The following is a 16910-nucleotide window of genomic DNA, read 5'->3' as shown; positions in this document are numbered from 1 at the left end:
TATTAAAACATAAACAAACTAAATCATTATTGTGTATGTTTGCAGTACCTCTGCCTGAACTCCTGGAAGACGATGCGGTTGGGGAAGCCCTGTCTGCAGATACGGATTCCCTCCAGCACACCATTGCACCTTAGCTGGTCCAGAACCAGGTGGGGGTCCAGCTTACCCGCCTGAGTTCGGACACGAAAGGACAGGTGATGAGTTATTTATTGTTAAAGTATCTACTCATTCAAGTGTTCGCTGGTAGATTAAAAACCATTCCAGATCATATTTGACTGTAAAAATATAGATGTGTGATGTAGGCAGACAAATGTGTTTTTGATCTCATCGGTACATAAAATGAGAACATAGAGTACGGACACTGCACACAGAAGACAAAGTGAAACTAATAAGTGTGTGAAAACAGGCTTAAAACAGTCTAAAATGTCTTTTTGACCACTGAAACTGCTTGAGAACACGAGAATGTGACTGAAGTTAGCCATTTCAGCAACAGACTTTCAGCTTTACCTGAATTATACAGTCTCTTGTGCGGCTCAACCTTTATTTTTCTGGCTTTTTCATGACTGTAGTCGACATATTACTGGATTTTATGCTAAAGCCCCCAAACCATGCACAAACATAACCGACTGGCTGACACAGAAACTCTGCAGAACATCCACTCTGACTCAAACCCCCAGAGTCTTCTCTATATAAAAAAAAAACGATCACCAATCACTGGTTTGCTTAACTGTCTCCCATCTTTAAACTGAAGTTGTTTACAAAGAGTGAGTGGTTAAAGGGATTCATCACTAATAGGCCTGGAGCGCTATAAAGGATTATGTGTGCAACCGAAGACGGTTGACTTCTGAAAAAACCCTGTGTAGTCCGCCGGTTCCGTGGTCGCTGGCAGCAGTCATTTGCGGTTGTGAAGGGGAAAGAGAAATACCTTAATTAAGTCTCTAAAGATGGGTTCGACTCCCACTTAACAAGCCCACAGGCCCATATCCCATAGACATGAACTCAAGCACTCCACCCCGACACCCCTGAACGACTTGCTTGCTGTTTTCTGACATCTCCATGTGTCCCCGAACGGCCCCTGGAGATGGAATATTCCGGAAAGAGCATTTAGGCTATCCTGTCCCCACTCACCCGTTTTTCGTGGTTGGGGATGATGCAGCGCACAAAGTTGGGGTTGGTGTTTCGGAGTGTGGCCATGAGCTTGGAAAGCTGCTCCTTGTAGAGCTGGCTGACAGTGCGGAACATCCCTTTCTTGGTCTTGTAGGCGGCGCCGAAGGCTGTTGTCTCATTCATACCGGCCACCTGGTCCAGGCCCACGATCCGGTCCACTGCGGGAGAGAAAACGACACAATCAGGTGGATCTGGCCAAGGCCACACAGACAAGGTGCAGAAGCAGTGACAGGGGCAGACAGAGAGGGCATGGCTGAGGGGTGGGGGATGAGAAACGTCCGAGACACACACACACAGAGACAGCTAGAGATCAGCACTCACATCTGAACAGTGGACACAATGAGGCATGATAGGTAACAGGTCTACACAGTGGAAACATCTGCACACGGACAGCAAAAGCACCTACACTGGGCATAGATCTACTCAGCTAATCCATGTATTTAAAAAAAATTTGTGCCCAAATTCACCATAGTACCAAAGAATAAACATTCACTTTTTTTTAAATGAATGCATGCGGCTCAGATCCCTAGCCTACCAAACTACAGCCACCAGAGAGGCCATGTGGCACAAAAACACGTTATAAATTACCATCTCCTGAGGTTTCACTTTCAAAGCACCAGTTGCTGTGCTGTGTGGGCAAGAAGACCCACTTCAAACAGACCCGACTGAGGTGAAGAAAGGAATGATCACTATGAAAGTTACACTTTCATGGCTTTCTTACTGTGGGATACTACAATTACCGTTGTACAACCTACTGTTTAATAAGTTATTAGAAAGCATGTAGAAAAAAATTATATATACGAAACATCATGTCTGTCTGAATATGGCAGACACTGATATTTTCACATTGGCTGTGGTTCATATTATTCATACTGAACACATCCAGGGTGTATTGTGTGTTTGACCGCTTAGTGGGGTTCAGTAAAAATAGCAGTACCCATATCACAGTCCTCATAATAAAGTCCCTATTGAATAATATAGACAGCTTCTGCCTTATATAGTGAAAGTGTTGAACAATTCCAAAACAAACCCCAATCTGAAAAAATATTATTTTGCAGCTGGATATTTCCCTTATAAATAAACGTTCTCTTTCTCTAGGCTTGTCCTTGCCAAGGAACACTTTATGGAGAAACCAGATAAATTAACGGCGCCTTTTGAAATACTCAGATTAATGACAAGAACTGACAAGGTATCTGAAGATGGTCCAAGAATCTGTAAACTGTGAAGGTAAATCTCCTGGCTCTGATGAAGGAATGGAAGAGAATTCCACTGATAAAACTATTCTCTAGCCTGATTTAAAAGAAAAATCCATTCTATGTGGAACAGCCTGTAATGGTAGATGCATTTCATAGCTCCAAAATGGCTGCACAGTTCTGGTGGGCACTGTTGGACAGTGTTTAGAGAGAGTTTAGCCATATAACATTTGACAGCCCAGTCTTTCCTGGGAGTCTTTTTAGCAATCCTATACTGGTTCGGCCACTTGGCAGAAGCACTGAGCCATTCAGATGTGGTTCAACAGACTCATTAAAGGGAAAAGATGCCTGCACAGCACTGGCTAAATTAGCATCTAGAAGCTTGCCTATTCAAACATAACGCCAATTAAATATATCAAACTGTGTCAATATTTGAGCTAATTATCAAATGGTGGCTAGAGATATTAGAGAGGAACTTTAAAAAGAGGTGGGTGGAGTCACCCTTTTGTGTGGTAGGAAGATAGGATCGCAAAGTGAGCGTGTCAGCTTCTCTCTTTGTGATCGTGCCAACCTACGGCTACATCAATCTTGCCCATGGACTGCTTCACTTAGTGAATGACGCTACAGTGGTAATGTCCTAAGCACATAAACAAGCAACGCTTTACTATAAAAAGATAAGCATTCCAAATATTAGCTCAGCCAACTGTCCTGTTTAATGCTTAAAGTGGTCACTCTGTCAGGAACACAGCTCATGGAGGAGGTATGATACGCATCAAGCCCTTTTTTCTGCAATGAAAAGAAAGTCTAAACTAACACATGCCTGACAAATTACACATTCTGAGGCTGGTAAACACAGATATAAATCATCATCAGAGAGTTACAATCCAAACGCAACCGGAGGGAAAAAATATGACGTCGCAAACACAAAATCGTTTCCAGTCCCTGTGCGTTCAAGATGCCTGCGGAGGAGAAAAAGAACAGCGGCCTACTAATGATCGGCCCTCGATGGGTTTAGCAGACGGAATGAACTAAAACGACCCGGAGCACATTAATGCAGAGGCCGATCATATCTATGTCTCAAATTTTAATTTCCATATCAAAGGTTCAACGTGTTTAACCACATCCTGCTAACATGCCACAGCTGCTCATGCACCTCACAGTGAGGACGTGAGATGTACTACCCATGCACGCCATCAGTACTATAACTATTGCTATTATTAGTACTATTACTATTACACAGCGTATCGCATACAGTCCAGGATAAAACAGCAGCAGTTTGAATGTTGTCTGATATTGAACTTTTAAAAAAAACTGTCTGGAAGGGATCATGGACACTGTGTATTTAGTCCACAGATGGTAACTGTGGATAATTTCACTTTGTATTTAGTTCACAGATGGTAGTTTACTGCACTGTTAGCTTGGGTTTAACTCAAACAGGCGCTGACAGCATTTGCTAATATCAGTCGTGTCTTGTAATATCTTATATTATAATATCAGTAGTAGTGCCATAGTAGTAGTGCATTAGGCCATGCAAAGCCAGTAGGCAATGGATGGGCACACATGGGGGAAGGGGGAGCATGGGGCAGCAGCAGCAGCCAGCACAGAGGGCTCAGGGAACAAGTGGGCAACACGTGCCTTCACCTGCAGGCTCATGGAGACCAGATACATTGTCATAGAAAGAGGCTCTCTGAAAGGTCTGAATCTCTGTGGCAAAACACAGAGAGAGAGAGAGGGGGGGGGGAGAGGGAGAAAGGAAGAGAAGAGAACAGATAGAGACAGAGAGAGAGAGGAGAGAGAAGGAAGACAGGAGAAAGGAAGACAGGTTCAGAGAGGAAGTGAGAGAGAAAGGCAGATGGTGTGAGAGAAATGAGGACCAGATCACCAGAAAGACGAGAACAAATGTGGCTACTGTACTTACATACAGGGCACACACTGCTACACAGTGCACACACACAAACAAGAGTGTTATTTATTCAGCATTGTACATTATTCCAAATCTCCAATCGCTTATTAGCAAAGCGATTCAAACACTGTTAGATGTTAATATTAATAGAATATGTTTTTCTTTATTAGGTATGACAATTCCCATTGGTAGCTAGAAATACAAATCTGTCCTGTTTTAAGAGAGACACAGTTTACTGAGACAAAGGATACATTCAGAAGATTTATAAGAGTCAGTGTAACAACCATTACTTCAGGTCCAACAATAACACAGCCTTTTTTCAAGACATGATTTCCCTGCACACCTTGGGTTTGAGAAACCATTCTTTTCTGGTTTAGACTTTCATCAGCATCCTCCTAGTGAACAGTGAGTTGTAGGGGGGAAGGAATATGGAAGTTAGTCTTACCATCCTTCCAGAGCTCTGCCACAAACTTGTCTGTGGACTGGTGCAGCAATGTGGCTACGTTGTCATTCAGAGGGTCCATGTTCTTCATCAGCCACTCATCTGCTTTGTAGTCAACCTGCAAAACGGAGGAGAGAGAGCGGATGGAGGTAGGACAGAATGATAGAAGGCAGAACAGGGGAAGAGGGGTGAGAGGGAAAAGATTGAAACAGAAATTAAGTTTGTTTTTTTCCAAACCCTAGACCACTAGGATTACACATAATTAGTAATGTAATACCGCATAGGAAGGTTTGTAAGTAGCCTTAAAAACAACCTGGCTTTGTGGAGAACAGGAGTCTGAACCCTTGAAAGTGTGACCTCTGGGCAAAACTGACAGAGGAAAGGAAATGTCCCTGAAAGAACTGACCCCCCAACTCAGCGGGGGGAAAGCCCCTCCAACTCTGGCCAGTTCTGAGTCGGCCCCACAACACTGCATGTCTGTGCACTCAAAGGAAGCTGCACCCCGAAACTGTTTTTCTTCCAGCCTGAGTTACAAGCGGGCACTGGCCCACTTTAACCCACTGAGTATTGTTAAATGTAAATGAGCTAGATGTCCTGACGTCTCTCTCTCTCTCTGTCCTTCGTGGAGACAATCTGCAGCTCTGTTTACTAGGCTCCATCCTCCATCTGTGCTGGCTCTTTGGGGAGGTTAACTCTCCACTAACACCCAGCCCTGACCTTAGACAGGCCTGGTGATTTACTCTGGCAGACTCCGTGTTTTCAGTTGGTCTTGTGCAGGCTTGAGAACGTCGAGCGAGCTTATGTTCCCCCCACCCCCCAACCCAAAGCCCTACTTCATCTTAATCTTGTCCAATCTGATCTCACAGTGCTGTCCAGGCTGAGATTGGCCGAGGTTTATCAGAAAGCAATTTCAGGTGCTTAGTGTTATCATGCTGGCCCATTTTTCAGTAGGAGGTGCTGGATAAACATCCAAGTGAACTCTGACCTGTGTCGGGACCCTCTCGGAGGTAGACATGACATAAGTGCTAATGTGAAAATCCTGCTCCCCATATGTCTGCACAACCAATGCTGTTGGCCCACCAAGCCGAGCGTAGAGTTGAAAATTCCTCCTTTTTATGTAACATTACATCCCCCCTCCCATTAATGGGAACCAGATGTGGTTTTCTGCCGCACAAATGGGCTTTTGTGTGAACAGAGTGATCTCGGCGTTCCAAAAATCCACATCCATGGCAACAAGTAACAAGCAACAGCCATAAAAATCAAATAAAAGACTCTAACCAGAACAGACAAAAAGGTTGGTTAGATGGTAACATTACAAGCAAGCACTGAAGCAAAGGTTTTATTTTTGAAACAAAATTCGAAAGTTAAAAAGTTCAGGGTTCACGGAGGAGTCTTCTAAGGACATGGTGCTTACTGGCAAAACAAAAATACTTAAAAAAGATTTTGCTACAAAATCAGCTTTTGTTTGAAAACTGTCTAACAACAATCTTTTCAAAACATCCCTTATCAATCCAGTAACCAAAACGAGCTATCTGTTTGTTTTCTATTCCCAAAGCTACAGTACAAGATCTTCTGGGACAAACAACCTGATCAGACTCTAATGATTTATTTAGCATCATCTGAGCTGTGGGAGGAAGGGTGGAGGTGTGGGTGAGGCGTGCTGATGGAGGCGACACAGAGGCCCGGGCAGACGGGCGAAACGTACCCGTCCGGCGTAGTGAATGATGCAGAAGTCGGCCTTGTCCTTAAGCTGGCGTGGCTTCTGAAATTTGGAGTGGGTCCCCTGCTCCTGCAGCACCTTGTCCACAAACGTCTTGTCCGTGGCCTTCGGGAACCAACACTCCTCGTCCAGCAGGGCCAGCACTCCTGGGGGGTTGTTCTGCATGAGGATAATGACAACATGTGTGATCAGATGTCCATGACACATTGTTTCAGTGTGATACAGTATCATTCAGTACTTATTTTACTGGATAAGCAAAACTGAACTTCCACAAAATGAAATCTGTTCTGTTTAGTGGGCATGCTTCAATATGTAAAGCCAAATAGTCTCCTTTTTATACTGTACAGTATATGCATATAAATATACATGTTTCTTATAGATGAATTTCCATCACATTTGTAAATAGAGCGTATTTTCAAGAAGATGGTACAAGACTTGAAACCCTAGTTCAGCAAATTACTTCCAACACTGAAATAAATGCCTGACCTTGCATTTGAAAATGCACTGTGCTCAGCAAACTGCTCTCAACACCGACTGTTACATAAAATAACTGATGCTGTAATCCTGCGCACACTTGGACTGGCGTACTGACCGGCCTCTCAATGAGGTCGATGCAGGGCTGCAGGTCCAGGCCAAAGTCGATGAAGCTCCACTCGATGCCCTCCCTCTGGTACTCCTCCTGCTCCAGGATGAACATGGTGTGGTTGAAGAGCTGCTGCAGCTTCTCGTTGGTGTAGTTGATGCAGAGCTGCTCAAAGGAATTCAGCTGTAGAAGAAACACACCCAACAGGGAGACAGATGAATATAAACTGAAAATGACAGCTGTTGTCCTACAGTACCACAGCTATTTGCGCCTGTGCTTGTAGAATTTTGTCATTGGGAATGAATGAACCCACCTCAAAGATCTCAAAGCCGGCGATGTCCAGGATGCCGATGAAGGAGGCCCCCCTGGCGTTTGGTGCGGTCCAGGGCCTTGTTGATGCGGTGCACCAGCCAGCGGAACAGACGCTCGTAGGTGGCCTTGGCCAGGGCCTCCACAGCAAAGTCAGCCTGACGTACACAGGGAGGATGAGGAGGATGAAGGGCACAGAGGAGACACATGCAGGGGAAGAGCACTGACTTACTGTGCAAATGCACAAACCAGGTGACAGTGTGAAAATATATGCAGTCATTGGCACAATATCTGGTACAAAGTCCAATGCTATGCTATGCAATGCAAAACACAAAGGCATTTAACTCCATAAGAATGCATAGTGTCCAAACAGACTACAGGGCTGAAAAAACATTCAACCTTCTTCTATCAAAATAACAACTCACTAATGTAAGGTCACTATTCATCTTGTAGTTATTGTGCTATTCTTTGTGCAAGTGGATACGTCTGTGGAACAATGTCATATAAGTTGTGTTTATTGGCCCAATGTACTCGGACAGGGAACATATGAGCATCTTCTGAAAAGAGCTTGCGTGTGCGCTATGGCACGTGGGAGAGTACCTGCTCTTTGGTCTGGGCTTTCTGCACGTAGTCCCTGCCAACCTTGATGCGTGGACTCAGAATGGCGCGGGTGAACTCCATGACGTTCATGCCCAGCAGGTGACAGAGCTTCTGAGCAGCTGAATGGGGATGGAGACAGGGTCATGTCAATGGACCACCCAGGGGAAACGCCTTGTGTGTGATTGAGTCAGCCAACTGCCGTAAAAACCGTGCGCCGCTTTGGTTCTATGCTTGGACCTCTTCTATGCATGCAAAATTCATAAATTAAAGTCAGTCAGGAGAAAACTTGCTTGTCTCCTCTAGATTGAAATAGGTTCAAATCTATCTCAACTTTGCTTTTTTTTTTCTAAAATGGCTGAAACGAAAAATCTGATAAAACAGGTAATTTTGGTTGACTGGTTCTGTTCATTACTGGGCACTTTAACCCACCAAAGAGCTCCGACTACAAATGGAGAGTGACTGAGCAGTAGGGCCCAGCTAATACCCCCAGCGCCTCCTCCACGTTATGCACCTGAGCATTTCCAAGCACAGCAGCGCACGGAGAGGAAATAGTGTGTAAAGGCATACACCATTTTGTAAGGTTCATCGACTTCTGTTTCTTAATTTCGCCGGTCTTTGTTTCTTTTCCTCTAAAGGTAAACACTGGCATATCTGACCACCCATGCATTGAGGGCCTCAGCCAAACATCTGTTAAAACAGTCCCTTTATTTTCCTCACAGCCCTGGATGAAAATGTAGAGCATGCTGTGACATATTTTACTGCCAAGTGTTTTGCAGACTGTGAATGGCATTTGTCGCCACAGAACTCGATTTTTATGTACATGGCTTTCATTCAATCAAAACATGCACAATCCACTGGGTCTGGTGATGCTATTTTGAACATTAACCGGAGCATTAATTACAGTAGTGATGTTTGACTTGGATCTGAACCAGCGGCTCATTTGATTAATATACAGATTAGGAGTCAGGCCAGAGCTCACCTGTGTTCTCGGGCATGGAGGCCTGGTCTGTGTTCCTCTCCTTCTTAAAGACAACGTTGCCAAACTGCAGCACTGCTGAGACCACCTTAAGCATGGCTGCAAAGGAAAGAGTGATCGTTATGATGGCTGTGAAGTGTGTGAATGTGCTTTTTTATGGTTGGGCTTTGCACAATACTAAACATGTGCCATTCATTCACAGAGAAAATCAATTTAAGCTCAAAAAATAAAAAATAAAAATAAAAAAGATACACCTTTATGGTTAGCATAATCTCCAATGTGATAGTGTGTGTGCATACAGTATGTGTGTGTGTGTGTGTGTGTGTGTGTGTGTGTGTGTGTGTGTGTGTGTGTGTGTGTGTGCGCGTGTGTGTGTTCATAGTGTAAGATGAAGTCAGTGTATGTTTGTGCACTCTGACCCAGGATCTCCTCGTGATTGAACGTCATGATGTGCATGGCCTCCATGGTCTCCTGGAAGTTGTCCTTGTCCTGCTGGCCGGGAATGGGAACGTTGCCGTTGGAGAGGAAGCGGTAGCTACTGAAGCCCTCTAAGAGCAGGTCAGCTGGAATCGGATGACACAGACAAGAGCCATGAATTCCAAAAGGAACCGTGCAACTGTACACCACAAGACCCGGGTCAGGAATGACATGAAAACATGGTCGGGGCCCGCGGGCCAAAGCTGTGATCCTATCAAATGAACTGGAACATTTTACTGGAATGTAACAGTAAAAAGACTGCTCTCCAACACATATCTATAACAACTACAGAAAACACACAGCTGTGCATTTCAAATACCCCCCAAATACTCCCCAATTCTGTCTGAGGATCCATAAAATGTGAGTGTCGTGTTTTCTCTGGGGGGATGCTTGAGATGACTCCATTGACATGACAAAGGCAGCCACTCACATTTCAGATGCTCCCCTGCTCCAGCAAGCAGCTGGTAGAAGATGTGGAACGTCCGCTCATCTTTGGCCTGGCGTATGGCTCTGGATTTTTCCAGAAGGTCTGTTCAAACCAGTTAAGGAACAGTGATGGTGCTGTATGCATGAACCTTTGACCAGAGAAATAGTTCCAGATTTTTTGACGTCTAAGAACTTCTCTATGTGTGAGAATAGAATAGAACCTCTGCGGCCTGAGGTTAGGCACTAGGAAACCTGGGAAACTCCATCTTTGGGAAATAGAGTGGCCTGGACATATTAGGACAGTGTGGTTACTATTAGAACATTGCAGGCTGATGTGCATCCCAAGGCAAATCTACACAACAATGAGCACAGCGCTCTTTCCGCTTGGGTGGAGAAAAAAAGATCTCATAAAAACACACATCACTCCAGCTAGTAAATCACACAGAGCCGTCTCTGCCAAGTGTTGCGAAAACTCTTAATCCTGTAGCGGGGGGACCAAAAACGGTAATCTGAGACAGAAAGGTCTGTGCCATTCGCTACCCCTGCAGAGGGGAAAAGTGCAGAGAGGTGCTCTGCTTTTGGTGAAGGAACGCAAGAGCAAACACAGGAGCGGGAGGCGGACGCCATCTCACCGAGGGCCGCTCGGGTCCCTGCGAGGGCCGCATTCCTGCGGTGATGTATAAACTCTGGAGACGCCGTCCGCCAAACCACATCCCCGTGCTCTCTATCCCCCTCACCCAACCCCCAACCCACCCTCTACAAACACCACCCTGTGCTGCCTCCACACACACTATCTATCTCCTCCTCTCCCTGTCCGTCTCCTCCACTCCCTCCCTCCTTTACTTTATCTGCTCCCTAACTCATATCCCTCCTCCCTATCGCTCACCTCCCTCCTCCTCCTTCTCCTCCCCCTCCTCCTCCTTCTCCTCCCCTCTCCCTCTGCTCTATTCCACACTGACAAATACAAACTCCTGTCCCCAGTCTCCTCCTGTGCCTCCCTCTTCTCCTCCATGACCCTTCCTCCCCTGAAGGATACAGGTCTCGATGTTGGCTCCGACAATGTAGCCGGTGACATCAAAGTTGATTCTGATGAATTTTCCCTGTGGGGAGCAGAAATAAAGATCGGTTAGCGGTAGCCACTGTGCTGGTGAACTTATCATACCAGCCTAGTTAGTGGTAATGTCTTAAATGCCATCCCCTCTGGTGCTGAGAACATTATAGAAGACTGAGCAACAAGAGGGCCTGCTGTCAGTCACATGCACACTCTCACTCACACACTCTCACTCATACACACACACACACACACACACACACAGTCTGGTTTTAATCAGGCTGGGAACCATCGTCCTCAGATCGGCCCATGTGGCTGGGTTTCCACAGGGGAAAAAGCTGGTCCCGCGATGCCTATTTATGGACAAAAACACACTGTGCCAGGAATGCGTGGCATCTAAGCCGGGGGGTCTGGGAGTGGTGACATATTATGGGGATGGGGGAGCAGGTACAGACGTGGGCACCGCCACCCTCGTGTGGTATTCGGCACTCTGCCATCTGGGTAAACTCACCGCATTGACTAACCCCCAGATTCCCAGCACTGGGACAGGCATCTTTCACTGATATGTACACATAAGAGAAAGGGGCGATGACGCCATCTCACTGCCTGAGCTGACGTGTTAGGAGAGGAGACGGTATCACCTCTGTGAGGAATGAGCAAAGGCACATTCTTCTTGCAGGGTTCCTGCTCAGTGTAAGTGCTAAGCTAAATATGTCAGACCCTACAAGAGAGCTTCCCACCCGTTTCATAAATGACCAAACATACAGAGCATATCTTTGGATACAGCACGCTCAACTGTGTTTGTATTCTAAATCTCTCCTGTGCTTTATTGAGGGAGATGGAAGGGAGAAGGTGGAGTTGGTCATCAGTAGTGACAGGTGTACTTTTTACCACCACCTCAAGTAGCATTCAGCTCAAGAGTGTGGTCATCAGATTCCACTACAGTTTGTACCTGACCACTGACAATCTATCCTGTGACTTGCAAAGCCTGGAGAGTGTGCTTACGAAACGTGACGAGTTGTCGTTCTTCACCGTCTTGGCATTCCCAAAGGACTCGAGAATGGGATTGGCTTGCAGAAGCTGCCGCTCCAGTTCGCCCTGTGAGGAAGAACAAAAAAAGAGAGAAAAAAGAAAAACAAAGATGTCAGTTCCTATTATGATCAATATTGTTCCCATCGCTACAGCCTGGAGCTCCACACAATGTGAGACTGCTGGGTGAGAAATGAGAAATACAACACTAGTTAAACCAGATGAAGAAGGAAGTCCTTTTAGGACCATGAACAGAAATTAAGTCAAAGAACATGTAGGACAGAGAGAAGATAGATGGGGCAACACCATTTTAGGAAGGACAAAATGTTGAAAGTGATCTGCTATGGATCAGTTGTGCCAATAAGTATTTCTGTGTTCCAGGTTGTGCATCTCCCAAGTGGAAGAATTCAATAAAGCCAAAATAAACACTTTACAAAATGTAGGAATAAAAACCATATGGCTTTGCTCAACTGTTCAAAAGAATTTTCCATAGTCTGTTATAAGTGAAATACTGATATTGACTATAAAAAGCTATTAAAAAAACACTAGCAAAATCAATGCATCAATGTGAAGACACAGCAGATATGTTATATAAAAGAAAGAATGTAAAACTGGAAGGGCATATCTAACATCACTCATTTATCACATCATTATCATATCAAAGCTGCATTAACTAAGAATGTAGACACACTAATGATCTACACACACTAAATTAATCATAGACTTGACAGAGCAAGGTCATGGCAAAGACTTTAGTGCCTTCCAACATATCTCTATGCTGTGTTAAACCGTTTACCTGCAAAATTCAGCATTTAGTTCAAGCGACATGATTGTGTTACAGTGTTATGTTAAAGGGATATTCCACCATTTGGGGAATTACACTCATTTTCCACCTCCCCTTGAGTTAAACAATTGATTTTTACCTTTCTCCAGTTCATCCAGCCGTTCCCTGAGTCTGGCGATACCACTTTTAGCTCCAGCCTAGCATAGATCATTGAATCGGATTAGATCATTAGCATCTCGTTTAAAAGTGACTAAGATTTCTGGTAATTTTCCTATTTAAAACTTGTCTCCTCTCAAGTTAGAAATTGTAATAAGACCAATGGAAAATTAAATGTGCCGATTTTCTAGGCTGATTTGACATGGAACTATACTCTCATTCCAGTGTAATAATCAAGGAACACCATGGGCGCAACAGCACAATGATATCATGCAGCACCTGAAAACAGTCCCCGTAGGTTAACTTCCAGCCACAAGGTTGAGCTGCAGCAGACAAATTGGTTAGTGACTGGATTATAACGCCTGAATGAGAGTATAGTTCCATGTCAAATAAGCCTAGAAAATCGCCACGTTTCATTTTCTATTAGTCTTATTATACTTTCTAACTTGAGAAGAGACAAGTTTTAAATAGGAAAATTACCGGAAATCTTAGTCACTTTTAAACATGATGCTAGCAGGCAAGATGCTAATGGTCTAATATGATTCAATGATCTATGCTAGGCTGGAGCTAAAAGTGGAATCGCTAGAAACGGCTGAATGAACTTGAGAAAGGTAAAAATCAATTGTTTAACTTAAGGGGAGGTGGAAAATGAGTGTAATTCCCCAAATGGTGGATTTATCCCTTTAAACAGTTCAACAGTTTAGACAGTTCAACAGTTTATCCCTTTAAAAAAAGACAGTTTATCCCTTTAAAAAATGAGAGGCGATGACAGGTAAACAGATCAACAGATGTGGGTGGTGTAAATGAATCAAGATTGCTGATTGCTTACAGAACATTCTGGAGAATAAATATACAGCACACATTCAGAAAGTGCAGCCGAGACAACACAAACATCTCTGCAGCAGTGCCTGTGCAGTCTGAGTGCTACATGACAAACATGACCCGGGCCAGGATGACATGGAAAACACTGCTTTAATTTTTTAGCCTGGCAACAAATAAACCAAGTCTGCTCAGGAAAACTTACTGACCTGGACAATATACAGCAAAGGTTATTATTGCCTCTGTGTATTCTGATAAGCTAATGCTTTGTCATGACTGTTCCCTTTGAAACAACAAACCATAACATTAATACATAAATCACTGTATTTGATAGAGCTTTTCTTTGTTGCTCTGAGCATTCTTCACACAATGTGTTCTTGGCTTGGCCCCTTTTTCCGGTATCATGGAGGTGGAGTTGAGAAAACCAGATCTTTAACTTTTATTGTAATCATTGGAAAATGGCGGGATGGAGGTGGCTGGGGCTGAGGTTGTTAAACGTGGGCAGTCGGTGCCAGCCTCTCCCTTCTCCACACATTCCTGTGGCTGTGAGGAGCTTCTCTGGTTGCTCCTGTTTCTCTACCGTGTCTTTCAGACTTCTATTCATTGTCTCTCTCTATCTGCTTCTCTCTCTCGTCAATCTTCCCAACTGTCTCCTCTCTCTCCACTCTCCTCTCGTCTCTTGTGTTTCAAGGGTTGGGTAGGGCACTTCTAAAGAGACCATCAGCACCGAAGAGCGACATTACTCTCTCTTTGGGATGTCGAGGACCGTGCTCCAGCCACTCGAAGCAGGGAAAGGGCCCGGAAGGCCAGAAATAGCGCTGGCGGCCACATAACAGCAGGCCTAGTTTGTGGGGGCCTCTGAGGGACGGAGGCGCTCTCTCTCCGGTTTCACCCACTCAAGAGTGGCAAAATGGCAACCAGTGCAGCGGGGCCCTGCAGCCAAAATGTGGGCCAGCCCTAGGTAGGGCAATAGTGGGAGAGGAAGAAGGGGGGGAATGTAAAAGGGTACAGAGAGAGAGAGAGAGAAAGAAAGAAAGAAAGAAAGGAGAGGTGGGAAAGCAGAACTGTGTGCTTAAGAACTGGACCATTTCTAACATGCAGCAGGAGGCCCTGTCCCAGAATTTTTTCTGGTACACAGCAAAAATCGGTTCCCTATTCAACGGTGTCAGACAACAGGATCATGATATGAAGAAGATAGCTCCATGTACTTCCACGGGAACGCTGCAGCACATGAGTACACAAGCCGGTCCACAAGAGTGACACCGACCCCCCCACTAATGGTACTCTACCCCTCTCAACCTGATTAATATAAAGAAAAGGCTGCCTCTCTTGCCCTGCTTTGCCTGGACGCCCCAGGCTACTGTTGCTGTAACCCTGTTAGTGTTTGGGCTGCAGATCGCTTCCTCCCTCCACCTTTGTGTTCCTGTTCTTCCTCTGGCCCTTGCTGCTCTTCCTCTCCGCCCAGCGCATTCCTCTGCAGCCAGCGCACGAACACAGCCAGCTTTAATTGGATGCAGGTAGGGAGCCCTGAGACGAGGCTGGGTGGGTGGGGGGGTGGGGGGTTGTGTGGTCTTGGGCTCTCTTTCGGGCCCCAGGTGCAGAGTGTAACATACAACTTAACCCAGCAAACAGACAGACCTCCAGACAACCAGAGTGCACTCACTCACACACACACACACACACACACACACACACACACACACGCACGCGATGAGGCCAAGGTAAGTCTTATACAAATGCACACACACCGCACCAAGGCTCCATATTATGATACTGTAGAACCCCCGAACTTCATCAGCTTCGAGTTAGCGAGAGGACAAAAATGATGAAATATAAAAAAACACGCTGTTCCAGCAGAGAGCGCTGACAGGAATCAGACTCAGGAGGAATGCTTTCATGTCAGATCACTGGATGGGGAGAGGAGGGGAGGTTTTCAGGGGCCGGGCTGCTCAGAGGCAGGCGCTGAATTATGCCACGCCAGGAGCATCGATTTCCAGAATGTTCCGAGTTATTATGGAAGAATAATGTGATAAACCTCGCACCATGTGTGAGGTCCAGGTCCCTTGAGAGCAAACACTATTCATGTGTCCCTTGCACAGATACACAACTGTGTAAACAAGGCAGATATTATTCTGAGAAGACACTAATTTGTGCTTTAGTTATGGGCATTATATGGAAAATGACCGAAACTATTCCTGATTATGGTGGACAAGCCACTGGCAACAGGTTCAGGTTCAGCTCAGAAAGATCAGTTAGAACCAGTGTGTGAGGAAATTTGGTGTTTGGTGTTACACCATTACTTATGGTTATGTTGCTCCCTAAACAGATATCCTCTGTCTTTTAAAAATGCAAGCAATGTTTGCTTGCTTTGTTACATAGGGACAACATGTTGTTAGCCTACATAGTGACACTCATGCATGCTATCTACACATTAAAAAGATAGCAATGGTTAAAAAGCAGCAGTCACATCGAGAGGGGACCACCAAGCCCCAAAGAGAGAGAGAGAGAGAGCACCAGCAGCTGAGGTGAGGGCTTTAGTGTGAAGAGAAGTGTGTAAATATTGATGCTATCATTAGCAGGGTTTTATTGTACTACTACTGGCTGTTTGTTTTCTCATCACATCCTTCCATGTGAGAAACTGCCGGTGTTGTGATTTTCTTGGCACAAATGAAAAAGTCTCTCTGGACAAATCTGAAGTACAAGTGCCAAAGGAAACAGCAAAGGTTATCCTCAATCATGAGTGCTGGCTGCTCTACTGAATCTTGGCTGTACGTCTGTCCTCTGCCTGGTGGCTGCCAGCAGCACGCCATCGGCCAAAGGCAGAGGTTATCATCAAACACAACACAATAAAAGAGCAATCATAGCAATAATATTTATTCATACATCTATATCTAATAATAATAACAATCATACAACTTTACCAAAAAGTTTGTTTGCAGATAACAGATTTTTAATAAAAGGCATAAAATAAGTTCATTAGATGGCTGAGAGACAAACACTGTATGTGTACAGATGAGAGCACTAGAGTTAGCACATGCCACATGCAGACAGACAGCAGAGAGCACCAGCACAGGGGACTGGGGAGGAAGCAGAGGGTCACTTGCCTGGAACTTCATTGGCTTAGGCGAATCAGGCTGTTTGTTACGGATAAACAAATGCAAAGCATTAAGAGAAACCTCTCAGTATTTACAGCTCAGATATACACACATACCCACACACATACACAATACCACCAGTTATCCTCAATGTCACTTTTAACTTCACCACACACACAC

At 44.9% G+C, this 16910-nt stretch overlaps 1 protein-coding gene across 1 annotated transcript in view; it reads right to left on the bottom strand.

The window, feature by feature from the left end:
• LOC125296291 (myosin-10-like) overlaps positions 1-16910 on the bottom strand; it is a 66273-nt gene that overhangs the window by 16157 nt on the left and 33206 nt on the right. The window contains 15 exon segments of the mRNA XM_048246116.1: positions 49-170; positions 1129-1325; positions 4002-4064; positions 4709-4823; positions 6411-6584; positions 7018-7191; positions 7322-7372; positions 7374-7475; positions 7918-8036; positions 8897-8992; positions 9313-9456; positions 9801-9899; positions 10833-10896; positions 11853-11945; positions 16740-16769. Of these exon segments, the coding sequence (XP_048102073.1) occupies positions 49-170; positions 1129-1325; positions 4002-4064; positions 4709-4823; positions 6411-6584; positions 7018-7191; positions 7322-7372; positions 7374-7475; positions 7918-8036; positions 8897-8992; positions 9313-9456; positions 9801-9899; positions 10833-10896; positions 11853-11945; positions 16740-16769 (1643 nt within the window).

This window comes from Alosa alosa, chromosome 6, assembly GCF_017589495.1.
Source record: "Alosa alosa isolate M-15738 ecotype Scorff River chromosome 6, AALO_Geno_1.1, whole genome shotgun sequence".
NCBI lineage: Eukaryota > Metazoa > Chordata > Actinopteri > Clupeiformes > Clupeidae > Alosa > Alosa alosa.
This window is presented reverse-complemented; position numbering and strand designations above follow the sequence as displayed.